Genomic DNA, 27,696 nt, shown 5'->3' with positions numbered 1-27,696 from the left:
TTTAGTTTTGTTGATTTATTTAGAGGAAAATATGATTTGTGGGCACAATCACACCAGGTTTCATTTATCAATTATCCACAGCTGTTTCTGTTTTTGTCAATTAACCCCATGTCTACTAAAGAGTCTGGATTGTCTTTCTTTCTTTTTTTGTTTTGTTTGTTTGCTATTTTTGGCGAGTTTTAGATTTAGGCATTCCTTTCAAGTACGAGTCAGTTTATTACTTGTTTAAGTTTTTTCGTCTCCAAGCCATTCTAGCCATTCTCCTGCCTTTGAGTCCTCCAAACCACCATTTCCGACAGTAAATCACTGAGCGTGGCAGGTGACATTACGCTTAGGAAGCAGAAAAATGCACATACAGTCAAAGGGTGGGGAAGCACTTTTACAAAAACATCCAAAGTGACAATAATGCAAAAGCAAAATATGATGTAAAACAAATACCTGATGTTGGTTAACACTGCAATATAGCAGTCAAGTCTTTTTCCTGGATGGTGTATGCATCCTTGTTGCACCACAGGTCCAAATTCTTACTTGCAAGTTCTTCAGCAATGTGGTTTCAAAAAATAATAAGTCATGCAGTATAAACATTCTGGAAGAGCGCGTGCAATTAATTTACCTCATGCCAGGCATTGACACATACACAAAAGTAGCTTCAGAAGGCAGAATTGAGCTTTCATTTTAGTGTCAAAGTGCACAGCACATCAAGAGTATCACCCAATAATATGACATACTAACAGACAACAAAAAACCTACAGACTCGTACTTGCTCAGTAAAGGGTGGTCCAGAAGTCCTCTGGTGATTCAGGACAGATTCGGGACACTTTGTCTCATTAGTGAGACTAAAGTAGGACAGATACCTTTAGAACTCCAGATCTTCTCGTCTTCCTCCTTCCCACTCACTTTCCCTTACTTCCTTTTTTTGCTCCTCTTTTCTTTTCTTCCTTTGACCTCCCACTTATTTCCCCTCTATCTTCTCTCAACTTTTTAACTTTTTTTTTATTTTTAAAGAAGTTTGCTCAAAACATTGGACCATCTGTAGCAGCTGCAGTCCTATCTTTGTTCCCTGCATCTTTACCCCACCTCTCTTCACTTCTTTCTGCTCTCAGCCTGTGATATATGCTCATGTAGACGCAGTTACAAGCTGTGAGTTTGATCAGACAATTTGCTGGTACATTAATGAAAGCATAAACTCACATGAATATTGATGATCTATTCTTTTACAATCTGCACATTCTGGATGCCCTAGAGACACACAGTAAATCACATACAGATGTAAGTGCAAATTCACACACACACACACACAAATAATACTTTGCACAAATTCTAATGAATATTCAGCGACAAAACAAAATCTGAAATGACATGGATTTTTGTGTCACCCTCCCTTTTAGTGAACTAATTCTCTCCGCTCACAGTTTCATACAGACTCATGCACACTTTAAACTTTTTAATAAAAAGTGTACATTTGATTGTACATACTTAATCTGTAGAGAGGGTTTATAACTCTACAAGACAGATATTGTGTATTTAAGTTATTTGGAAAGCATTAAAACAGCAGACAAATTATATTTTTAGTTGATTGTTTTATTAATGTCTACAATAATTTGCCTGGTGTATACTTTTAAAGTGTTCTTATTGGCCTTTCGCTTGAATATGGATGTGATCATCAATACCTGTTTGCTCATTATCAGCCACATAGCCTGCAGCAGCTTTTAAATCTGACCAAAGCACCTTTTACACATTCAATGATTTTCATTTTTTTTTAATGAAATTTAAATGTGTTGCTAATTTATTTTAATTCTGCTGCACTTGAAGGGTTTTTAAGCACAAACCGCCTGTTTAAGGTCAAAAAGCAGCATCTTAATCAAGAATCCAGACTTTGACTATTTCACTCCAGCTATCTTTGCTGGGACACAAAATTGATGTTTGTGAGATCAGGTTTTCTGTTCTGTTATTTGTTCATTTCTGCCACAAATCTCTTCGACTGGTTCTACAAATAAAATCTTTCAAAGTACTGTCATACAGTAATTTAAGCTCCAGCTCCAGATTCTTTTTGCCCTTACAACAACAAAAACAAATATGAATTAGTTTGTAATATAGTTACACAAAAATGGCATGCTTACCATTAATTAACACTGAGCACATAAAAAATATCACCAATATAGTAAAAAAAAAAACGTTTTTTCAAAAGCATCCTTTTTAATATCATATTGTGTCACAATTATACATGCCGAAATTGAATTAATGAAAGTCCATAAAAGCGAGAAAGCATTGATACAGACTTGATTTTTAGTGTACTTTTTTTAGTGTTTTTTAAAAAATGACTGTGGTCTCATTTGACTTCATCTGTAACCCACCTTGTAAATGGGAATAGGCCATTGCTTCTTTTTGATTTGAACTGCTTTTTTAATTCATAAATTCAACCATTTAAAAATCAGCAAATTGTAATAATTATTGGTTATCTTCATGTTGTATTAAGTAGATGTTATCTGTGCAATTTACATGCAAAAAACATAAAAGGACGCAATATTTTTTGCATTGAAGGTACAACTATTTGAACTACAACTACCTTTGGGCAAGTGTAAATCACAAGCTGACTCAATATTGATTGTGTCTTAGGAAGCTTTTGTGTAAGAAGTAAAATTGTATTGGATCCAAACAAATGACTGCATAAACCACAGGCATTGTCTTTACATTTATTTGTACTTATGAATTCAAAAAACTATTTTTTTGTACATTTTATAAAAACATCAACATTTCAACAAATGTCGGTAATGTAATTGCGACATGGTTCTCACATCACTTGTTGTTTTGTTCATTTTTATGAATTAATTATGTTATGCATGTCAATCAGAACTCATTCAGCTGTGTTCATAGGTCTATCTAGAAATGTCAGCTGGTTGGTTAGTATTAATGGAAATGTAACCAACGTGTGAATGACTAAATATCACTGCTTTAACAGCTTCATGAATCCATTAGTGTTGTGCATTTAATGTGTGAATAAGAATAAACACATCAACGCTGAGAACAACAAGCTGAAGAAAATGTAGAAATAGTTGGCATAAAAAGGGACAATCACATGCAAAAGTGTTTGTGTGTTGAAGCTGATAAACTATCTTCTTCAGTATTTTAGGAACTAAGATTTTAAATAAAGCCAGAAAAAGTAGAAGTTGATTGATTACTCTTTCGGCTCTTAATCAGGTAGATTTTGCAGAGTTTTTAAATAATTGTTCGAAGGCAACCACTGCCTACACAATATTAGGGAGATTAATATGCTGGGAAAAAAAATGTTGGCGGCTCAGTGATGTGACAGTGCAGACAGACCGGAAATAAAAGGTGAAACTTGTCACCATCGTACGTGTCAATCAAGCTGTCATGCGTTATGTCAGATGAAGGCTAAACAGTAATCAGACTAAATGAATTGTAAAAATTTATTTGACATACTTTTTATTCTAAGTAGTCAGATTTAAAGACCTTCTGGCAGTTTACTGATATTAAACCATAAAACTCCTGTCTTACACCATTGTTTATCATTTTTTTCTTGTACTTTCCTGTTCAGGGTGGCTTAAAATGAGAAAAAATCTCCCTTTCTTTCTCACAGTCAATACACACTACATTCATGAAATGAGACTCTAGAAAATTCACATAAAAAACAAAGTTTGTAATTGTTTCAAAAAAGATTCCAAGTCTCACAGAGAGTAAAGTAAAAGCAGTCACTCAATTTGGTGTGTTTAAATAACGAAAACAAGAGGACCCAGATAAACGCCACTGTGATTCTTAACATTTTATTTTAACGTGCTCAAAATGTCTTTGGGGGGTGAGTAGCTAAAACCTTTCTGTCTGACTCTAAATATATCAGAAATGTAATTTCTAAAACTTTTCTCCAAGTTTATGCTGTCTCGTCACCAGTTCAGAAATATCTATTCTTGTCGTGTCATTTGTTTTTGTCATTTTGTTTTGTCCCACAATGTTTTACCATGGTTATGAAGAACGAGAAAGTAGGTAGAACTGCTTTCACAGGTTGAGTACAGATGCATGTGAATCACATACACATATTACAATAAAGCATTTAAACAGTAAACCTGAAGAAGTAGCTTCCCCTTCTGCCATAGATTTCTGAGTCAGTTTTTTCCTAAGCCTGACAAGAGTTGCTTAAGACTTTTAAGAGTAGAGATAACCAGATGTAGTTTTTTTGTTTTTTTGAATGAATAGAGTTTAATTAGCATTTTCAGTGTATTTAAAAATTACTAATTTCTTGTCTCCAAATTTAAAGCTGCTGTTCTGTGACTGTCTGCTGATAATCTTCCCAGTTAGCTTGGGTTGGTCTGTGGCCACTGGAACTGCTGTGCAATGGGCAATGATTTAAATACCACCACTAAACGTATCTGCAGATAACAAGGCTAAAATTGGGACACAGTGCAGAAACAATGACAACACCAATGTAGAATTTAGGCTAATGATCTTTCTGGCTTTTACATGAGGAAATATTCAATTATTCTGAACAAAACTAGTTCATTAAAACATAATTGGAACAAAATAACTTTTGCAAACTCATTTTCTGTGTCCAACCTCATTTGGAATATGTGTCTCATTCGTAAAAATTGTGCGTTTCTGGTCTCTTTCTGGGAGCTGTGCAGCAGTAATTATGCTGAACTTATTCAAGTAGACTTTCCCTTTACAAATGTAAATTATTCCAAGAATCTTTGTTCAAAAGGAAGGTGCATTAATAATTTATGCGTATAAAGGTGTAGCCACATTCTTAGGTAGCTTGAAATGAGTTCCTTCTATTAAATCCCTCTATAGTCCTTGTGACTCTCTCATTTGCCTTGCATTACATTGAAAAAATGAAGGAAAAGGGGCTTTTTTAAGTATATAATTTATCGAATTTTGTGATTTATTCCATCTCCCCACCACCCATTTGAACCTTCAACCAGCACCTCAGTCATTTATGCTTTTGGCATTACTTCCCACTGACATAGTGCTCAGACATGCAGAAGTGATTATTTTCTGTATAGACATTCCCATTCATTTGAAAAGAATGATTCATATTGGCATTTGCAGGTACAACTTTATATTGTAATTAATAGTCAGAGGAGAGTAAGTAGTAATAAATAACAGTAATATATTTCTTAGCATCATAAACTCTGATGGTTTTAAATAATTTTAAATATCACAGGCAAATATGAAATGCTTTACATTAGAAATACAAAATAAGATAAACATGGGGAATTAAAAAATGTGCTGAAATCTGTTTATATTATTCAACTATTGCGACAAATTGCAAGCTGAGACCAGAGTAGTGAAGCCTGAAAACTACTTTTTAGCTTCTCTGGTCCTGGATACTAGAAACAACAAACAAGCCTGCAGTCACAGAGTGAAACGGTCTTGTGGGGAGATGGAACAGTGACATTTTTCATAAAGGAATAAACCATGTCTCTTAGACCCTTTAAAGCAGGGTTCCCCAAACTTTTTCCAGTGAGGGCCACTTGACGTTTCCATTCTCTGATCGGGGGCCAGGGTCAGTTTGAAACAGAAAAAGTTTAACAGTCGCAGGGTTGCCTAAATGTAAATATTTATTGTTTCTCAGAAAACCCCACATAACCAAATATAAATTACCCGATAATAATGATCCTCTCTGGGTTCTTCACCAAAAAAAAAAAAGAAAATAATAAGAATCACCAAACATATAATAACTTAATTGCTTAATAGCTATACTTTCTATGAGAGTTTGTCTGCTCGCATTTGCAGGCTATCATGTTTCTCTTTGTGACGGAATTCATAATGTCACCGTCTATTGGCAGACGATACAAACAGCCTTTTCTTTATGTAAAAAAATAAAAACTTGTTTGTCCAGCACAGGTTAAATACCCTGCATTCTGGATCAAATTTTCTCTTCCCTAACCTTTTTGTCATTTTTCCGTTCTGATTGGGAGTCTGTGCCAGTTGCCTGGACAGAGAGCCATTTGGGAGTTCTAAGACTGGGGCAAAGTGAGGTTGCAGTAGCAACATTTTTAGGTTGGCTGACATTTCAATTCAAATAAGCTTTATTGACATGAGGAAACAATCCAGGAATTCCGTTGGTGTCAGGCCCAGTTCACCATGCTTCACTTTTCCATGCTTCCATGAGTATCGATCACGTGGCCATGCTAAAAAAAAAAAGAAAATGCAACAAAAAGAAAAGAAAAAGGGTCCCTCTCTGGTATTATTCGGGGGCCGGGTCTGGACAACCTTTTTTCTTTAATGATTTGTGATCTTCACTGGTGTCCATTGATTGCCTAAAATATTTCCACCTTTATCCACCTTTGTCATGGTAGGGAAAATACGTCAATGTAAGGGTGGGGTCAGCTAAGATAGCACAAGGGTTAAAGGGATACAAAGGCTATCAAATAGTTTATTTAAAATATATAAAAAGTCCCCGTAAAGTGTATAAGAAAAGTGACTATATGTGAATAAATGTTAGTAGAAGCAAGCAGTACTCTTGCACCAGAACTTAAAATAAACTACAAAGGTTGATTTGCTTTTTAGAAATCCAGCTACGATCCAAAAAAAATAATGGAGGCTTAAATAACTTTTTGCATCAGTGTATGTACTCAAGCATATTTATTTTCAGTCTGACTATGTACTAGTAAGACATGTTTTCGTAGATCATAGAGAAAAATAAAATGATTTATAGGCATAAAAAAGTATTCTAAAACCTTAAATAAGAGTATATTTATATCATGGATATAATATTTGTAAACACTGTTGTCTTAGTCTTTTGTGGTTATCAACCTTAAAAAAAGTTGCCTGTCTGGAACTGAAAGACAAAAATTGAGGTTGTTTATCTAGTGATTTTTATCCCGGTGTGAATTAAGGTCCAGGCTGTTGCAAGCTCAGAGGACAGGCTCACTTAGCTGTGAAAAACAGGTACTTGGTAATTTTATGACCTGAGGTGCTGATGCAGCAAAGGCACAGCGAGAGCGCAGATGTGGAATGGGTTGAATTAGGACGAATTAATTGCAGGTGCATTAGGAGTTGGCAACAGTAGTTGCCCATCAAACCAGCAAATTCAAAGCAGTATGCCCCCTGTCATGGCAGACTGACAGATGTGTAACTCAAAAGGGAAGGTCCCAGCCTGTTGTCCAGAATTCGATTGAATTTATCCACAAGAACAAAAAGGACACTTTTAGTATTGTACCCATATGGGGGAATCTCCCTAGAGGTGATGCAGGTTTTTGGGTTGTCCGGGCCCGTGGAAGGTCGTAGAGAGGTGCTGCTGCATCTTAAGAGGAGTGCAGGTGTGTCTTGCAGTTCTCTTGAGGCACGTGAGTCCATCTCATAAGAATGGAAAGTACATTGATCATGCATGCAGTAAGTGTACTGTGAAATATTGGTAAAAATAATGGAAGTTACACACATTATGACGTATGAGTAAAGCTGTCACAGGGTGCACTTTACAAAGCATTCCATCCATTGGTGAGTTACACGCACTGGCTCTTTACTGTCTACACGCACGGGGTATGCAGATTATGTGTAAATGCTCAAAAGATGCCCGTTGAATGCCCACACAAATTACACTCTGTCTAATTTCCTAATTTCTAGGTCAATAAGAGACACACGAAGAGTGCGCACACTAGCACTTCAACAGCACTAAGGGGCTTCCTGCACAATATGCGCAGGATTTGGGGAGTTAAAAAGAATTAAAAACTGTACGACACATCTACTTTACCCTCACTTACCCTTACGTGTTACTCAAGTGTTCACTACAGCGTGACGCCCTTAGCAAGCCAATAGATAAAAATGTACATGAACATTTTTGGCTTACAGACTCAATGGGTGGTCTACGTTCTTAACATTTTTTATGGACCATCTATGTGGCCCACACAGACTTGCCCATTTTTCACCCGCAGACAGCCCGTATTCACCCATAAGGGCAGTTGTGACAATGGCTAAAATTAATAAAATCTAAAAGTATAAAGTATATTTAAGTATATTTATTTTAAAACAACCCATTTAGTTGTGTCTTATATCTTTCCATAGAAGGCATGTAGAGTTAGAAAGAAGGTGGCTACTGTGTGTTCAAATGTATTTGTTTGAAAAAATGTTTCTACCAGCAAATGTGTTTTGTCAAACACAGGATTTTTAAAGACTGCATTCAGTACGGAAGCAACAAATCAATCTTCCAAAAAACAAAACAAAACAACTTCTGGGGTCAGATTTGATCAATAGTAGACAGATTGAATTATTCTAATATGCTAATATGCTAATATTCTAATATAATTCCGAATAATTGTATATAAATCCACCATATACTCTTCAACTAGAAGTGGAAAAGCTTAGGGAGTGTAGCGCTCAAGTCATTGCTCACAACAATCATGTTTAAATCTACCATTAGAGAACTGTCTCTGTGTTTCGTGCAGTGTGAGTGCAGCAGTGCGCTCAGTTGTTTTCAGTGTGACAATCCAGGTGGCAGCTGCAACATTATCATCAGGCCTTCCAGACATCTGATGGAAAATCTACCTTCAGTATCTCTTCTTTTTTTTCTTTTTCTTCCTGGAGATCTCCCCTCTTCCTCCCTGCTTTCTTCATCGTTTTTTTCAATCTTGTTTTCTCTCTCACTCCTACCTTTTATATTTCCTGCACTATGCCTGCCCACCTGGGCTGTCACACACTCCAAGATGAGAAATGGGAAAGCAACCCCCATCAGCTGACAGGAGTAGTTTTGTTTATGTGTGTGGTGACTATGGTTCTGTTTTTCAGGCAGCATGTGATATAAAGTAATTGGTAGTATAGATGGGCCCATATCTCTGTTAATGTTCACTTAGAAGCATTTGAACATACTAGTCAATGGATTTTTGTTATTGGTAGGTTTTATGGGCTTAATTTTAGCCCCCATGTTCTTCATAGTATTTCTGGCCACTCATAATTCAAACACATTCTTTTCTATATTTGGAAATAAATGCTTCTAACTGAAGATGATTATGTTGCACACCAGCTCCACCAGTAATTCATAAGCCCTCCCACATTATGTTTCAGTCTGACAGTTTGCATCACACTGTCATAACTTCATACTTCATTGTTTTCTTTACTGTCAAGCTTTTTATCTCTCCCGTCAAACTGTCAAGCTCCTATACTTTATTAGCTGTGGATTACTATTCCATGTACACATTCATCAGGGGCACTGTGCTGCACATGGGTTTATTGATCACTTAAAAGTTATCAAATATATAGTAGCAAAGACAAAAACATTCTTCACTGCCTTACAGCTGACTGGTCAGAACTCACGACCATTATTAATCATTACACAATTATCAGCAACCTAATGAATCAAAGCCAGCTGTGTCTGTGCAAGAAAAATAACTGCATGTCAAAGCACTACTGGCTTTTATGTTGTTTTTAATCATGTAAAAGTGTTTAAAATAGTTGAATAACTTTAAAAGTTTAGGCTAAAACTCCTTTGTTAACTTTTTGCTCTAAAAATACACTAAAAGAGTGTAAACTGGCTGTCATTGGGCTACTTCTTGGGGGACAATTGCTTTATGCAGTGAGAAAATCCACCACCTAAAAAAACGAAAATTCATTTTTTTTCTCATGGTGGCTTGACACGATGACACTGCATGTTAAAAAATGGTGGGACATGTATTACTCATGGTAGAAACATTTCTAAAATAAAACGAAGAGTTTGGAGTGGGTCATGCAGGTGCATGCTGGGAATATTGGAGTTACAGTTGAAGGATTGGACACAGAATGTGGGATTTTCATTTTAACCATACCCTTAGTCACACAGTGCTGTCAAAACAACACAGTTGTGCTTTCTCAACTTGTGTGTGTTCTGGTTTTCTGAAGTTGTTTTGAATTTACTTTCTGTTTTGTGTACTGCTCACACTGCTTTCACTTTTGAATATCCTAACTGCTTCTGCTTGTGTTAGTTAACCCTTGTTCATGGATTCAGCAGACATACTGGATCCTCTTGTCACCTTTTGGTTTCCTCGTGTTTCAAATTTTGCTTTGACACATTTAAGCTAAATAAATTTTTTTAATTATTATGTTTGAGTTGATTCACTACATGTATTGAGGTTCCTGCCTCTAAAGCAGAATCCAAATTCTTCCCCTACCCATGTGGCTTCCCCTACCCCTACATTTAGTCCTCCAAACGGAGAAAAAACAGAATTCAGACGTTACGATCAATCAATGACATCATCAATAGTGGCCGGTCAGCTACTTTAGAGCACTAGCGCTCGGAACATCCATAACAACATCAGTTTTATAACTTTAATAAGGTCATGCTAAAACAAAAAGTCATTACTTAGATTTAAATGTAAACTGTCCGTCAGAGCACACCCATGTGAAGAAAAGCGCTTCTCTTCTGCAGCACAGCGCGACACGGAACGCCCTGGCAGCGGAGGGCTCGGCAACCCTCCACCGCGAGGGTTAACCCTTAAAACAAAATTTTTCTACAAGAACCGTACCCCTCCAAATGCCCCTACAATTGGAGGGGTTGGGAGAAGCGGCAGGGGTAGGGGAACAATTCAGATTCACCCCAAGTCTCCTGTATTTGAGCCCACAAACTATTCTGTTGCTGACTAATTCTCTGATTTAATCCTTATCCTGGTTTACATTCTTTCAGCTACCATAACTCTTCAATGGTTTACACAATTTTTGCAATTCGGCGGACTCTAAAGCGCAGAAAAAGCGGCCTTGGACTAATATGCAACACTTTACTGTAGTGAAGTGTTTACCCAATCAAAGTAAATCAACTGATTCTAACGCCATCATGTAACACTTCAAACACTTCATGTTAGTAATGTGTTGCATATTGGTGTAAAGCCAAACTGAAAAAAAAGTGTCAGAATAAGCTAATTTGCTGGAAAATTGAAAAAGAAAAGAAAAGAAAAAAGAATTCGCTAATTTAAGTTGAACGCGTAAATCAGGGGTGTCAGAATCCACACCTCAAGGGCCGATGTCCTACATGTTTTCCAACCAACTTGTCACTGAAGCCACTTATTGGCTGAACACACCTGATCCAGGTAATTAGCGGTAGATAAACACGAGAAGGCCGGCCCTCAAGGCCAGGAGTTTGACACACCCTGCATAAATGGTGGAATTGTTGCGTTATGTCAAAGTGCATGTGTTGTTAAGGTGGTACTTGAATTTTAAATGTTTTTCTTTTTTAAGTTTTTTTTCTTTGTAAAAAGTGAAAATTTTTAAGCACCAGACAGATCTAAGTCGTTCTTTATGGTATGATAATGTTTTTCAACCTCGTGTTTGCTCAAGTCTAAGAACTTGCTGAATTTGGACTTTTTAGTATGCAATAACAGAGGGCAGTATCAGCTTATTATTTGTATCATGGCCTTGTAATGAGTGTGGTTGACTCTCTGGGTTATTCATTTGCATATATGCTGAGGCTCATGGCAAACTGACTGTATATTTGCAAAACTTCGAAATGTGTTTTAGAGAAACCCAGGAAATGCATAAAAAGAGAATTACATTTGTTTTCCCCCTCAACAGCACATCCATTTTTCACACTGTTGAGAGTACCAGAAACATATCAGGGACAGAGTAATAGTGTTTATGGATCACAGCTTTTGCAACAATTAGACAGCATCGACGGGTGCCAGGTTGACACAGGAGGAACAGCCAAGAGCAGCAATCAATCCAGATTTTGTGCAGCTCAAGTGTGTGAGAGGGGAAGGATAGTTAGCTTCATTAGCAAGTGTGAGCCTAAAAGCAGTTGGATGCTGATCAGTTAAACATTCATCAATTTATTAACCACAGCCAGTGACATGGTTGATGGCGTGCATAAATGTGGCAAAGAAACCCCTTAAGCTAAAATTAGCGGCCCCCAACAAATGTGTCACTGGCATCAGTTTTTCCAAAAAAGCATGTTAGTTTTTGAAAAAAGGAAAGAAAAAAATGATTGGCCTCTGTTACAACATCATAATTTACAAATAAGTCACACATTTTATTAGGACATTGAGAGTCTGATATTTGAAGCCTCAATCCTTGTCACTCTCTTAAACCATAGTGATTCTAATACTCTTAGATATACTGCCGCTCATAGTTTTTCTTCCTGCCAGCCATGTCTTGCTTTCTAATTATTTCCTTCTTTCATCCTCTGTAACTGTGGTTCTGTGCCATCACCTTTAACTCTCACTTCGTCCCTGCAGTTCCCATTATTCATCTGGATATCCTTTTCTCCTTTGTTGTTTTACCTTCTGTTACTTGCGTGTCATCCCCTCCCCTTTATTCTTTGACCTGATCTTCTCTTTTTCATTAAGTTATTTGTCTTTGCTCTGAATCTTATATACCACTTTTGTCACCTTTTCCTCCCATCCCTCCAGTGCCCCCCCTCCTTCCCTCCTTTGCCATTTCTGCCTTGTTCACTTTTTATTTTGCACCATCTTCCTTTCCTTGCTTGTGGAACTGGGCAATCTCCACTAAACATATTGGTGCAAGCTGGTGGTGAATGATTTTTGCCATGATTGCACACATGCACACACAGACGCACGGCTGTCTGCGTACTCACACAGACCTGTTGGAGATAGTGGTTGATGAACAATGCCAGACTCTCAGCATTCATGCCCGTCACAACTACCCAAGAAACCTCATTAGGCTTCCTGGCCCCAGCAAGGCACTGGCTTTGATACTTGCCAGCCTGCCTTTTTCACTCCAGGAGTAATTTGAAGCCCTGGGGCAACACACTGTTCAACGCCCCCAATCACAAGAAGTGACTGAGAAACACTCATCAGACCCTTGTACAGCATCTCTATTCTAAAGCAATGACCTCATTGAAAGCCTCAAATGTGAGTAGAGAGCTGAGTGGCAGTGGCATCAGTGATGTGTTTTACCACTGAGTCACAACTTGTTCTAGCTTGACAACATATCAACAGCAATAACTATCAGCAAAATTTACATTCAGTTATAAACCACATGTAAGAAAGTCATATTTAGCAAAACTAGGGCCACAAGATATATCAACTTTTTCTGATTACCTTAGAAATTAGACAATGGTCTTCTTTTAAGAAGGATGACATAATGTATGTGAAGCTTTACATTTCTATATGTAAGACAAAAGGCCTATAGCACTTGAGCTTTTAATATATTCATTTCTCTATAAGTGGAAATGTGACGCTGATCAACAAAAAACAATTTCTTGTTGTCAACAACCAAATCCTGACTTTTTAATGGGAAATTCTGAGCGAAACTTTGATAAAACTGTGTTGTAGTAGTGTTTTTTTGATGTCCTTTAAAGTTTCTTTTAAATTCAATTTGACTTTGTTTTATATAATTGAAAGAAAGTCATCAGAGTGATCATTTTCAAAACTTAGTCCTCCTCTCTGCTATTGACTTTTGGATGAAGCTACTAATGCAATAACTACAATTTCAGGTGTTTCTGCATGTCAAATATAAAATCTGATGTTACAAAAAATGGTGAATAAATCAAACAGCTGTTGGTAAAAGCTTGAAATGCTGCAGAAACAAAGACTAAAGACTACAACAAAGTCTATATTAAGACAGTGAGGGAATACAGGGATGCTGCCTCAGGCTGTACCAAAGATTCACTTCCTAAGTGGGTCATGTATTGACAAAAAGCAGCAAGTTCAAAGCAAAGGCATGCTGTGGCCTTGAGACGTCAGGTCCATGCTCCGTTTCACTTCTTTCATTGTTTGTTGATGATTTATCTAGCTAAGTGCCCTCCGAGACTTTTCTATACACATCATGACTGTGAATAGCCAATGTTTCATAGTGAGCTTAAGCACACTAATGCTCTAAGTAGGATCTTTCCTACTTAGAGCATTGTGGGATTTTATAAGTGCTAAAATCGGGTTCTAATCTTGGTGGAGCTTTATCTGTCATTGACCTTCTTTTGTAGTTCAGAGTAAAACTATGTGTGGAGCCTACAGTGCACAAAGGAGAGCGAAATTTATCCAAAAAGTGATGTTTCACTTTTTATTTTGTCACTGTGGCAATAGCTAGAAAAGTGTGATATCCATCCAACTGTTGCCTGGTAATGATATTTATAAACCCTGTTTTCTGAAAACAGCTTATGATTCATATGAAGGAGAAAAAAAGTGTAAATAAAATCTTCCATTTACGGTATAAGGCTCTGTGTAACTAGACCCTCAGTGGCTCTGCTTTGTGGCTACTACGCAAACCATTTTGTGACACAAGTGATTCAGTTCTGGCAGAGCAGTACCACTAAAATCATTTCATTTGGCCTTTTTTATTTCAGGTCATTTGTAGCTTAAATCTGTTTCTTTTCATCACCTGAATCAGTTAATATACTGTGATAGTAGGATGATGATTTGTCTTTTTTTTTCCTTGTCTGTTGCATTTCTTGTCAGATGCCACTATTTTCCTAATTGTGTGCAGCGGAACCTCATGTCATTCAGGTTTTTACTGGCATCCTGGGTCCTGACATTTTTTCACATACTTTTATGCTTTTATGTTATGTTCAGGTATTCAAAAAATAATTTGTAACAGCACCAAGTTTTCTTTTGATGCCTGGAAGGTTAGCTCCTTTTCAGACACATCGATTTCTTGGAAATCACGCTTAATGCATTTTAGTGAAGTTCTTCAATTTTTATTAAAACAAACTTGAAATGATAAACAAATGTGTTTTCTTTTATCTTATTTGATCACAAACTAACTTCAGTTACTGCACTCTAAAAAGAAAAAAAGTTGATCCAACTTAATTGTATCACTTCAATTGGTAACATGTAAATGAATTAAGTTTATTCAACTTAATTTTTATGTCTATCCAACTCAATTTTATATATTTAGCTAACCTACATTTATTTTGTTTTTTGTTTTGTTTATACAACTTAAATTGACACATTTATCTAAAGCTTCAACCATCTAAAGCTTCAGCCTTATAACTTCCATATCAAAGACATGACTGACAGCAATGTTTTGCACTACAGGGCAGGAACTCACGTGTCGTGAACTCTGTCTTTAATATTGGGAAATACGGTGTTTTTCCACACAAGGGGGTTGTCATCATCCTCCCACAACTAACTCATGGTGGAGAAAGAAATAAACAGTTTAAATTACTAGTTAAAACAGAGTAAAACAGCTAGACAACAAAACACATGGACAAAAACTCACACTTAAACCCCAATCTGCCCAGATAGGCAAAGAAAATGGTTTCCCACAATTCCTTGTGCTGCCTTACGTTATGACATCATGATGCATTGACAGCTTCACACCAAAGTTACACCAACTTTTTTGAATTAAGTTGATTGAAAGCAAAATAACTGTCAGATAACTACGTGTTATTATTAAGTTGAATGAACTTAAAAAAGAAAAAGATTTATTTTCACCAAACTAAACAATTAAGTTAAATCAATGTAAAAACTACTCTTTTTAGAGTGTGTGGCAAAATTAAAGCAGGATATCTGTATATGTGAAATTGTAGATTTGTAGTTTATGAAGGCTTTCTTTACTCACATGTCGTCCTTTTTCTATTTATGCGACAACGAATGGTGATATTTCTCTTTTCGACAGCATGCACATCACCCAATCTTTTCAATGTTCATAAAAATAAAATAAAAAATGCCCCTCTCACCCTATATATATATATATATATATATATATATATATATTTTATATATATATATATTTATTTTATATATATATATATATATATATATATATATATATATATATATATATATACACACACACACACACACACAATGTACATAGATCCTAAATGTGACTTTTTCTTCACAGTCCACATGCTGTCCAGCTGAAGCGCAAGGCAGTTATTTTACTGGTCCTTTGTTTAGTGTTTGAACACTGATGTGTTGAAGATCTATGAGGGAGGTGTGTGTTATCCTCTTTAAGTTTTTGAAGTGTGAACTGCTTATAGGCGACAGTGAGATAAATGTGCAAAGAAAACACCAGTCAATTGCTGCCTGTGTGATGTACCTTTGTTCTCTGGGCCTTCACTGGACAACAACAATGCATGTCATCGTGCTCAAGATAAAAAACATTGCACACTTCACGAAATGTCAATAATTTGATTTTGTTTTACATAAATATCCCAAAATGTTGATTTTTTTTTTGTTTTTTTAACATCTTAAAACTTGCACTAATATTTACACAGCGTTCATATGCAGGTTCTAGTGAAACAAATTCAGATTTTTTGTTTCAAAGAATGCAGAAATTATAATAAATAATAATGTAATATATATAAATTTAATTTAGTTGACCTGGATTGCCTTTCAGAAATACAACAAGTGTATAATCGACATCATAAAATACATTCACAGACAGAATAAACAGTGCAAATGAAATCATCAAAGACCCATTTCATTCATCTTTTCAGCTCTTTTCAAAGCGTTTCCAGTGTTTTTTTATTTTTTATTATGATTTTTACATTTTTGGGCTACATAAAAATTAAATAAACGGTCATTTTCTAGGCTACAGTTTCTGCAAAGCTGAAGGAGTTCTTTAGAAATTCGCCTCTGAGTTGTGGGCGGGACCGTTGGCGTTGTGCAACCCCTTTCCCTCCCTTGTTGCAGAGAGGTCTTGATTTAAGTAGAGCAGGGAGCTTGTTGCATGCCCAACATATTTCTTATGTAATAAATATTCTTTTTTTTTTTTTTTTAATTTCCGTCTGCTCCTGATTCACAACACTTTGAATAAATAAATACTCAGAAATGCAATTTTGAGTGTAATTTAGCCAATACATGTCCTCCATCATGCCACAAAAACAAGTTAAAACACCAAAAACATAGTTTTTATTGTAGTGGACCTTTAAGAGAAGTCTATTTTAAACAGGTGAGTTTAAGATTTGATTAAAAACCAGCCACCGAATCAATGTTCTGGATGCCTTTTATTCTTTTCAAATCCTATCCATGGACTTGCAAACGGTTTGTATGGATAGCTGGGTGAACAAATGGATGTCTTGGTGTTTGCACGCCTGCAGATCTGCTTCTGCAGAGACTATGTCAGTCTGCATGAAGAGTTATCAGAACAATGTAATGTCAGTTTTTATTTTCTGCGCACCTTGATGTCAAACGTGCTCATGTCATCCCTAAAATGAATATTCAGGAATGAGGTGCCTTAGCTGAGACCGAACAGTCAGTTTTTTCACTCCAATCATGGAAGAAAACTGGCCAAAAGCTGCAGTTCCAGACGAGCACAAATCATTCGATATTCTATCCAGCTCTCTACAAGACTCGTGACATGAAAGCTTGTTGTTTTCATGCTTTACAGAGTTGTTTTACACAAACATGTCCATTACACATTGCTGCATTCTTCACAGTCAATAAAAAGAACAAAGGCTGTAGAGAAATTGGACCTTTAAATCACTTTGATTTACCTGAGTCTCTGAGAGTCTGTGTACTTGTTCCATCACACAGACTCTTCAGAGTGTTTGCACACACTGGTGTTGTTACTAGCAAAGAGGCAGCCTAGTTACAACAGAGTGTTCTTGAGAAAGGACACCTGAGTTTGTAATTCAGTCCTACTTATTTCCCTTTGCACCTTTTGAATCATCTTCGTAAACTTCTGTTTTATTTAACTGTGCACACGTCTTTTTATTTACTTCTTTACTTTCAATTTGATCAAGAGAACCTCATTGAGATGATCCACATCTTTTTTTAAGGGTCAAGGTGAAGAGGCAGCAGCAGGTTAAAACTGTGACATTCAGAAAGAGATTATAGTAAAAAAAAAAACTCTGAGATCTAATAAAACACAAACACAATAATATGGTAAGCTCAGCTTTTAAAGGTTGCAGGTTGATGACCTCTCTTATGCACTCTGAAAACTTCTTAAACATCTTAAACCAATCAGTTCAGTCATTTGTCTCAGCCTATTTGATTCCTGTTTTCTAACCTCCCTCTGTTTTGTGTATACTTTTGTGTGTTGTATGTGACAATTTCTGCTTACTTTATCTGTTTTATGTTTTTCTATCCCTAATGTGCACTTACAAGTGTGCCCCTCAAGCTTTTATTCTTCAGGCTAATTTGATTCACGGCTTTGATTCATGGCGCCTGTTCCCCAAACTTGGATCAAAAATGTCCCTTTGATGCTGCACATATGTTCCAACAATCAACTCTTGTGCTGCGCTTGGTAATTATTTCTTTCAAAGTGATCTGCCAATTTGTATCTCACTGTTCTTCCCCTACCTTCTGTTGTTTTCACAAATGTCTAAGGGTGGAAAGAAACTCAGCACTTTTTTTTTTCTTTGTAACATTAGAGATTTAGCCCTAATTAGGCCGCCCCTCAACAATACATGATAAAAGATATTCAACATATTGTACTTTTTCCAGAACACCCCATGCTGAAAATTTGGCTGAAATGGTAACTCTCACGTCTCTTAATTAGAAAACGGAATTTGCGAGAAGTCTCGTAGGGTTTATCCACCCATTAGAAGCTATTAGAAAGCAAGTATGGACTCCCAGAGCTGTCCTTAAAGCTGTGCAGACAGCAAACAGCTTGATTCTTAGGCCATGTTTTTTATTTTGTAAAAGTTACGAATGTCCTTTTGTTTATAGTTTACACTTTTTAAATGACATTGCTAATAACTTTTGAATATTTCCTTGCGACTATTCTAGTATGGTGTTACAATAAGTAAAGGTACCCAACTTGAGAAATATAAAAACACATTTCAATTTGCCAGTTTTATATATGTAGATATATATTGCAATAATATATTTACATCGTTTGTCTGTATTGTTTTGGTTTGGTAAATGGTAAATAGCGTATACTTATCTAGCGCTTTTCTACCTTCTTTGAAGGCCCAAAGCGCTTTACCGTCACAGTCCCATTCACCCATTCACACACACATTCACACACACACACTTCCTGCTTATGTTCTAGAAAAATCATGCTTGTGTAAACCCCAAAGATAACAATATACAACCACTATCTTTTAGAAAGAAAACTAAATCTTCAAATCTATTTATATTAAGAAAATAATAATTTAAAGACATTTATATTTTCTCGTCTCTTCTTAGTCACAATTCCTTTTAGATGTACCAATTTAACTCGTACTCTGGTTCTTTCAGATGAAATTAAAGCTCAGAATAGTCAAAACTAAATCACTGCATCCGTTCACACTTAAATATGCAATAAATAAATACATGAATGCATAAATACATAAATAAAATAAAGCTAGAAATAGCACCTCTGAGAATTCTATTTAAAGTCAAGTCTCAAAGGGTTGCAGGATTGCACAGGCTCTAGCGCTGTGTCCAGTGTGAATACACCCTTAGAAAACATTACACTTTTTTTTCTTTATTTGAGCTAAAAACCGCATAATCATAATTAAAAGACCACTGGGAATGTTTTTAAAATAGCTCAAAGGATGATCGAAGCAGATCCTTAAAATGCTCCAAAATAAAAGTCATCTACTTACCTGAGGGAAAATAAATACAGTTTTGTGGATAAGACAACAATTATTGAAATACTAGCTGTTGGACATCTTGGTATGATAGTAGGTAGAGATGCTGGCAGACACCTGAAAACCCCAAAAGATTAAAATAGTTGGTATAACAACACAAATAAATTCTCATGTGGGAATTTTCCTTTTTTGACTTGTTGTTTCATCTTTATGTCCACACTGAGAAATCTAGGTTTCTTCCATGACACAAAAACAAATATATTAAATTGTTTTGGTGGTTTTAATTTGTCAGCTGATGTCTAATTGTCCTGTTTGTCGTTTTGTGGCCCTCAAGCAAACTGATGATTTGTTGAGAGTGTTCTTCATCTCTCTTCAGGTCACATTTTGAATTCAGCTTTCTAAGGACCCTGAATAGGAATAGCATTTATAACACAGAATTGTCCTTAAAGAGATGAAAATCAAATCTTCTTAGACATGCTTAAAGATCAGATAATTCTTTTCAAGAGTTGGTAATAATTAGTCTTCTCGTGGGATTATTTTCTGTTATCTTGGTTTTCATACTTTGGTTATTGTTACTCACTCCCTATGATTATGCCTTAAAGCAGAACTTGTAGAACCACCACATTCAATGTCTCTACATTCTTATCATTTCTGTCTTTGATTTCAGGTTGACTGTACTAGATCATAAAAAGTGGCTGCATCTCTGAATTAGCGGCAGCATTGTTACCCTGCATGGATTCAGCTAGCTGTGTTCTGGCTAATTGCATTTCAGTTCTCTCCCACCAAATTTTTCTGCCAGCAACCTCAACATTATGTTTCTTTTAGTATTCATTTGCATGCCTGAAGACACAGAGCTGTGGTGAAAGCACATAGGCATCATGTTGCACAGACGTACACCACGAGCACATATACAATTACAAAGACACATGCTCATGCATATGCACACCACACATAGAAAAACACACACACGCATGTCAAGTCTGCTTACTTTCCCTGGTGGTTCAGTGTCAGATGAGATTTGGTTTCTTTAGTGAACACGGCACACTCACTGTGATTTTAGTCGTATGTGTGCGAGATTGAGAGTTACAGAGAGGATGGGGCAGTGATGAGATGGATTGCATAAGGGGGTGCAACAGAGCGTGAAAGAGAACAGGTGGCTCCTTTTTCTGCCATCTAGCTTTATGTGCCATCTTCCCTATTGTGCACGAGTGTATGTGTGGCAGGGAGTGAGAAGCCATGGCTTTATGAGTGGAGGTTTTTTACGGACTTTAAGTGCATTTGCATGTGTTCATATACGTTACATTGTCCTGCTTCTCCCAGAATATTTTAGTTTGTTCTTAGAGACCATGGTTCTGGTTGGTTTAAGAGCAATTAGATAAAACTGCAGGAGGCCAAAAAGATTGGTTTTCTAAATGTCACCCAATTAGTAATCTATCCGTAGCACTCAACGCACTTATGTTTCAAGTTTCTTTAGTTGTTGCTACATTTCCTTTTCTCTAAAAAAAAAAAAAAAGTTCTGCTACTAATACATAAAAGAGTAACAGGTTGTCTTACACACTCACAGTCTAAAAAGTAGAGTTGTGTTCTTACTTAGAGTTCCGTTTCTCTATTTGTCTCCCTTCTTTCAGGTCAGTCATCCAGGCCGGTGGTCAGGTCTAGGCAACAGCAGCAGCCTGGCTCCAAGGGACCGAAGGGGGGTACGAGCTGTGGGGCCAACACTCGGAGGGGACCTCGCTAACCAGCACCACCTGTGTCACTACACGCCGCTGCATGGACGACCTACTGCCTCCGAGAGGCACACTGCCAGAGAGGAGCGCCACAGCCAGCCAGTCATGACACAGTCTGCAGTCCGCAACCCTGTTCTGAATTTTGCTCTTGGTCCCTCCAAACTGTCCACTGCCCAAGCGTCACCCAGCACACCACCCCAGCTTCAAGCTTCACAATCCAGCCTCAGCACAAACCAGTTCCCCGGGTCAAACAACCCTGCTCCATCTCTATCGTCTAAGCAGCCTGAAGCGATGTCCTCCTCCTCTGAATCCTTAACCTCAGGAGGAGGACCAGGAGGAGCCAATGTATCAGGTGTTAGGAGAGGAGGTGGGGATCACCTTCCACCAAGCCATATTCCACGTTCAGTTGGAGCCAGCCCCTCCATAAGCCTTCACAGTCTTGCTAGTAAGGGTAGTCCCTCCCAATCCCAGAGCACACTGTCAACAGACCAAGTGTCCAACTCAGCTTCTAACCCTTCCTCAGCAACGTCATCTTCCTTATTCACAGGGCGTTTAGGACAACCCCCTAGAGGCCCTTTGTCTCTGCACAGCTACAGCCGTAAAAATGTCTTCCTCCAACATTCCCTTCATACGGCAGAATTACAAGCTCTGACACAGAGAGACAGTTGAAGGCACACAAATGTGAATCTGTATTATAAATGAATGACATGAACTTGAGGAAAACTTTAGCTGCCTCATGCTTTGCTGCTTCATCTTCAATCACACAAAAACAATGTAAATGCACCTCTTACCATCACATTTTGTAGTCCTGACCAGCTTTCGGCCTACTTTCTTTCAGACATTCTCTCGGTTTAGCACAAACACACACACACACACATTTCTGGCTGTGAGAATGAAAAAAGGCAATCACTCGTCTATCACAGCTCCCACGTTGTGTCATGCTGACAGTTCAGATGAGCTTACGCCCACACACACACACAAAGTGCATACAGACTTGCAAGCACTTATCTGTGCACAGAAACACAAATGAAGCCATGCACACTCGGCACCGCATCATCTGTAATATCTCTGCTTTACCATCTGCACAAATAACAGGGTGTTAAAACTCAATGAACAGACGAGGTGTATGGATGTTAAAAATTCCTTTTTTACCCATTTGATCATTTTAACAATAAGCCCAGAGAGCTTAATTTGCGCCTGCAGGAACATGTTATCCTTTCAACAGTCCTGCTTAGATCAAATCCAGATTAGGAGATTTTCTGCTGTCCTCTTTTACATTTGTGTTGTTTGGAAAGATTGGGAAAACAAAAACGCATCAACACTGAAAAAAAAAGAAACTTTTTTTTTTAATTCTCCATTCAGTGTTTCACAAAAAGGTTGAAAATATTTTTTGAAAATTGCCATGTGCAACAATTGGTACTGCTTTTATTATTTTTAAACATTACAAAAGAAAATTCGATTGTAGTAAAAGTTAAGATATGACAATCATAAAAAACATGAACATATTACTTTTCTATGTGCTGTTTTTAATTTAAAAAAAAGAATGAGAACTTACTGAATCTATCCACTGCTTTATAAAAAAAATAGGCCTATTTTAAATCAGAAATTACTTGAAATAATGAGATTATGTATAAAAATCAGCCTCCTTTTTTCCAAGAATCTTTGCTCATTCCTAACAAAACCTCAGCAGTACATTTGAATTTTTTGGACAGCATGTAACTGGAACTTGGCCATTTCCTTCACACTTTTGATGGTGTGTTCTATTGCTTTAGACCAAATTTGCAAACCTTTATTTAGCAGACAGAAGGCCTCACATTAGTCATATTCTTAAACCTGAAGAGCTTCATTGTTGACTCGGTGACCAAAAGGGCCCCAAGAGCAAATCCTAAGAAATAATGCTGTGATTATGATAGGTTTCTGCTGGAATGGTGTATCAATTTTTAACCTCAAATGATGGAATGTAAGACCGAACATCTCTACTACATGCGTTTTAAATATTTAAATTTCTCAGTGAGGCTTGAGACGGTTTTTATGGAGCTTTTTTTTTCTATGAGCATTGATTTTTGGGTAAATTAGCTGCACAGTCTGCTCCTCGGAAGATTGGCAGCTGTCTTGAAAGCTTATCTTTTGACAGGCGTCCTTCAGCGCTCATGGAACTTCGAACCCGGAATTGTTTGGAAACAGTTTTGTTGCTCTTTTAAGATTGATGGGTAGCAACAGTCTCTCTTCTAAAAACCAATGCTCATGTCATTCACGTTTGACATTGTGCGAACACACACCAGCATTAGCTCTGCTTTCACGGAGGTCTGCACACCTGTCGATGGCGAGTTCATCAAAGACCAATGATTAACAGCCCCTGGCTCCCTTTGAAGTCTAAATAAGATTTCAGGGATACGTCAGAATTCCCTCCCAACTCCCTAACTACTAAAAAACGACATAGTGCGGGATTATCAAGTGCCCTGGATTTTAAAAGCAATTCTGCTGCAAAGTCCTTCAAACGCAATGCATTGTGGTCTGCATTCACCAACCTAGTGAGCATTGATGCACACTGTTTTTTTGCAGAGACTTCTGGGAAATTGGTAGTGCACTGGACTTTGGAATCGTAGGCTATGTCTAAATTCCCTCCTTACTCCCTAACTAGTAAAAAACTACATAGTGCAGGTCTAAATAGTGCCCTGGATTTAAAAAGAAATTCAGACACCATGCTCACTGCTTTTTTTTTTATAAACGAAAAATATGGCATCACTGATTTCACGAAGTGAAAGGCTTATAAATACGAGCATTTGACAAAGACCCCTTATGAATTCACATAAATGGTTTTGTAATGATGAAAACGTGGATGGTTTATTGAAAACTAAATTAAAATACATATTTCCCACAAAGAATGTTTGTGGAAAATGCAATGCATTGTGAGCACTGATGCATGCTGTTTTTTTTGCAGAGAGTTCTGGGAAATTTCAAAGGCTGTTGATTTTGAAATTATAGGCTTTGTCTGAATTCCTTCACTACTTACTACATACTGAACTCTATAGTGGGTTTGCCATTTTGTAATGTTGTCCGAATCTGCAATTCCAAAATCCAGCGCCCTAGAAATTTTCTTAGATTGGCAAATATAGACCACAGTTCATTGCGTTTAAACAATTTTTGTGAAAAAGAAAAGCGTTTAAATATAATTTTTTATTAAACCATCAACGTTTTCGTCTTCAGAACACAGTGGATTCTTAAGTAGTCGTAAAATGCTCGCATTTATTCGATTTCTTTTGTCATATTTGCTGTACTAGTAGTAGGTAGCATGGTGTTGTAATTACTTTTTGAATCCTGGGTACTAGATAGTGCGGCACTATATCGTTTTAGATTCGACAAACACTTACGGTAGATCCTTATACTTGTAGTGATTTTATACAGATAAAGGAAAAGGTGCAAATTTTTGCACATGGCTTAACAAAGAGTGCCCTGTTCGAAAAGAAATGTCCTTATCATTTTATTGTGAAAGGTAAAAAGTCCAATATTATCCTTAAGAGGTTGAGATTGAGGGTGAACAAGTTTCTTCCTTAAGAAGATAAATAAGACATATAAATGCCTGCAAAATGTTATTGGAAGCATAGTCCGATTATAGTTCTGGTGGTTGGCCGGATGAAAGTGTCTATCAAATATTTTTTTTAAAGATTATTACAACAGGTACTACACTTTTACTGTTTTTGACTTGTCAAGTAAGCGGTTGTTAAAAAAAACATCTGAGCCAGAGTGTCAAAGCAAGTAATGGTTCAGTGACTTCACATTAACCACTGCAGAACTGCCATGAGATGCTGCTGGGTCGTACATTCGTGGATGTGACATATCACAGTTAAATAACTGAAAAATGTGGGCTTTTTTTTTTCAAAAAACGTCCATGTGTTGTTTTTACAGCTGGATCGTGTGAATTCTGTGCTGCTGAATATATTTTCTCTGACATAACAAGAGCGTTGAACATTCATGTCTTTCCCCCAACGGCTTTGAGGTAAACAAACCCAACAGTGTCAAGCAATTCCCAGCTCCTGGCATCCACAGAACATGTGAGATGTTGGAGAGGTTGTTGACCTTGTCCGACTGTAAATAGCACCTGACCTAAGGGGAGCCGTGTAAATTGTGTGTGTGCTGTAATGACCAACTCACGAGAAAAGGACCTGGTAGTGGTGGAGAAAAGGACATCTGAAGGACAGCAAATCTGTTTCCAGGTGTGGTGGTTGCAGCGCCCCACCTGGTCTTCTAAAATGCTGAAGTATTCTTTTGATTCAAACCTTTTCCGTGCTATAGCCTTTTTTTTGTTTTTTTATGACATCCTGTCTTTTCAAAACACATTGTCCCCGCCTTTATCCTAGCATGCTAACAGTACCTTTGGTTACTCTCGTGTTTTTTCGCCATTCATTTTCTCCTCATATGAGCTGTCAAGCAGAAACCTTATGTGGCCATCAGAGTTGCTGTGACGGACCGGCTCCAGGACTCAATCCTGGACGGGACCACAACAATCCATTCCAGCTTCCTAATCAGGGTGTAATTTTACACCTGGTAAGTACAATTAACTAGCAGGTAGAGTGGATGGATGGCATCAATTTGGCTCGTGATGAGAGGGACTAAAGTGTGCAGCTGGAGCGGGAATCAAAAGTCTCCCGCTTAGTTAGCTTACAGGTGCCAATGCTTTGTTGATGGGTGACCCTTAGGCTTTTCAAATCCCTTAGCGATGCATGGATTATAATGTAGTTGACAAAAAATGTCTTTAGAGGATATTTAAATACGCAGGGATTGTTTTCTCATGCATTTTATTTGTCTTTACAACTAAACATGTTTCTGACAACAACGAAAAGAAAACAGCTGCAGTTCTGCAGCAACGGACCCGCCCTATAAATCTTTGTTTGATTTTATCATTTTTTTTACTTAAAAGCACATTGAAATCACAACACTATATTTGTAAAAAAAAACAAGCTATTTATTGTGTTTTTTTTCATTGTTTTGCCTTATTTATATTTATTACCCTTGTATCATTTCCTAAAAGCATCAAGACATATTAATTAAAGGAAAAATTAATTATATTTAAAATTGTATTTAATTGTTCAATTTTTTTCTGTCGCAAATTTTGTGTTGTTGATATTCTTACAGGTTTATTCTGTAATTATGGTTCTTTTTGTTGTAACGAATAACTGTATATTTGTGCATACAATGTTTGTTGGTGCATAGAAGATGGAAGCGCAAAAACAAAAAAAGTCCAATCCAGTTCAAGATCCAACTTTTAATCATTTGGGATCAGATCTGGTGGGAAAAACATAAAAAATTATTATAGAAATTTAAGAAAAATCATGCTTAAATTACATGTAAAGGTCAGTGAATTTTATCATTTGGTCTTAAAACTTTCCCCTTTATGAAATCAATACTTTGCACTATTTCTTTTCATAGAAAGAGTAATGTTCTTAATCGTTTTGCGTCTTTAAAAAAAGGCTGACCATTTAAAAAAAATGTTTGTTTGTTCTGTTCGTCTTGCCATCCTTGACCGGTGCAGTTGGCAGATGTAAACTGACCACTTAGTCCATAAATTTGTTAGATATTCAGCAATTAACCCACGCAAGCACGAAGAAATAAAAAAGCTCCTTCTCATTTATAGAGTTGTTTTTCACTTTATGTGGTCCCTTGAAGCCAATTTGGAATTTAATATCTTTGTCAAGAACGACTTTTATGGTGGTCAAACAACTTCAGAGTGTATGTTTACCCCAAGTATTTTCACTGGATGTGTGTGGAACACCATTTTGAATTGATTGATTGTTCATGTCCAATAACAATAAAAGGTTGTCCACTGTGTGCTTATCAATATTCTGAACTAATAAAAAGGGTTAAAACATTACATCTAGACTTTCCTGAAGTCGAGCTTCTCCTCTTTTGTTTCAGGAGTTTTATTTCGAAATGAGAACCATATGTAAAATACCAGGAGTGTAATAAAGCAAAGAGGGGAAAACGGACCCGAGGTCTAATAAAGGTGCACGGCAATAACGCAGTAAATCTAGGAGACCTAATTCTTCTTCTCAGGCAGCGTGGATTTTTTAATGTCTGGATCTCTAAAGAAAAGAATGATTTAAGTCGCAGGCTGAAAGTGGAACACATAACAAAGCAATGAATTAAAGAAAGAAAAGTAATCTTCAGGGTCATTATCCCAACTCTGACTGAGAAATACTTAAGTTGTGACATGTGAGTGGACTTTGAAAGTGTCTGTCTGCTCACAGGAGCGCTGCTACCTCACTGAAATTAGTTTCCAACCTATTTTAGTAAGTTTTCTTTTGGCAGTGACCATAGAGTATGACGGTGTTTAGAAAATCAATTACCCGGGTGTGCATTTGTGAGCATGTCTTGTGTGTGGGATGCAGACTGACTGTTTACGCCTTAGGGAGGACCTGCGCTCCCCTCTCATATCAGGAATTGCTCGATTAGTGTTGGTGATGTTATGACTGGCTGAGTGGAGCACTCGCAGGATTTGAAGTCTGCCGCTCTCATGCTTACTTGTTGTAATTGACAAGACAAGGTCAGTTCATCAGTAAGCGGACTCCTAATTGATGGAGCTGTGAAATCCAAAGAGGTCACCTAATAGACAGGAAAAGTTGTTGCGTGGGATGAAAT

At 37.1% G+C, this 27,696-nt stretch overlaps 1 protein-coding gene across 4 annotated transcripts in view; it reads left to right on the top strand.

The window, feature by feature from the left end:
- Window positions 1-26,937, top strand: part of ccser1 (coiled-coil serine rich protein 1) — a 128,605-nt gene extending 101,668 nt beyond the window's left edge. Inside the window, exon 11 of one of the 4 annotated variants that reach the window (XM_011479001.3) lies at window positions 20,962-26,937. In XM_011479001.3, the coding sequence (XP_011477303.1) occupies window positions 20,962-21,729 (768 nt within the window). In that variant the 3' untranslated portion in view covers window positions 21,730-26,937. The remainder of the gene's footprint in view (window positions 1-20,961) is intronic. The other 3 variants (XM_020705831.2, XM_011479004.3, XM_011479006.3) reach the window with 3 other exon arrangements.
- The last annotated feature ends 759 nt before the right edge of the window (window positions 26,938-27,696 follow it).

The sequence above is a fragment of the Oryzias latipes genome, chromosome 9, assembly GCF_002234675.1.
Source record: "Oryzias latipes chromosome 9, ASM223467v1".
Classification (NCBI taxonomy): domain Eukaryota; kingdom Metazoa; phylum Chordata; class Actinopteri; order Beloniformes; family Adrianichthyidae; genus Oryzias; species Oryzias latipes.
This window is presented reverse-complemented; position numbering and strand designations above follow the sequence as displayed.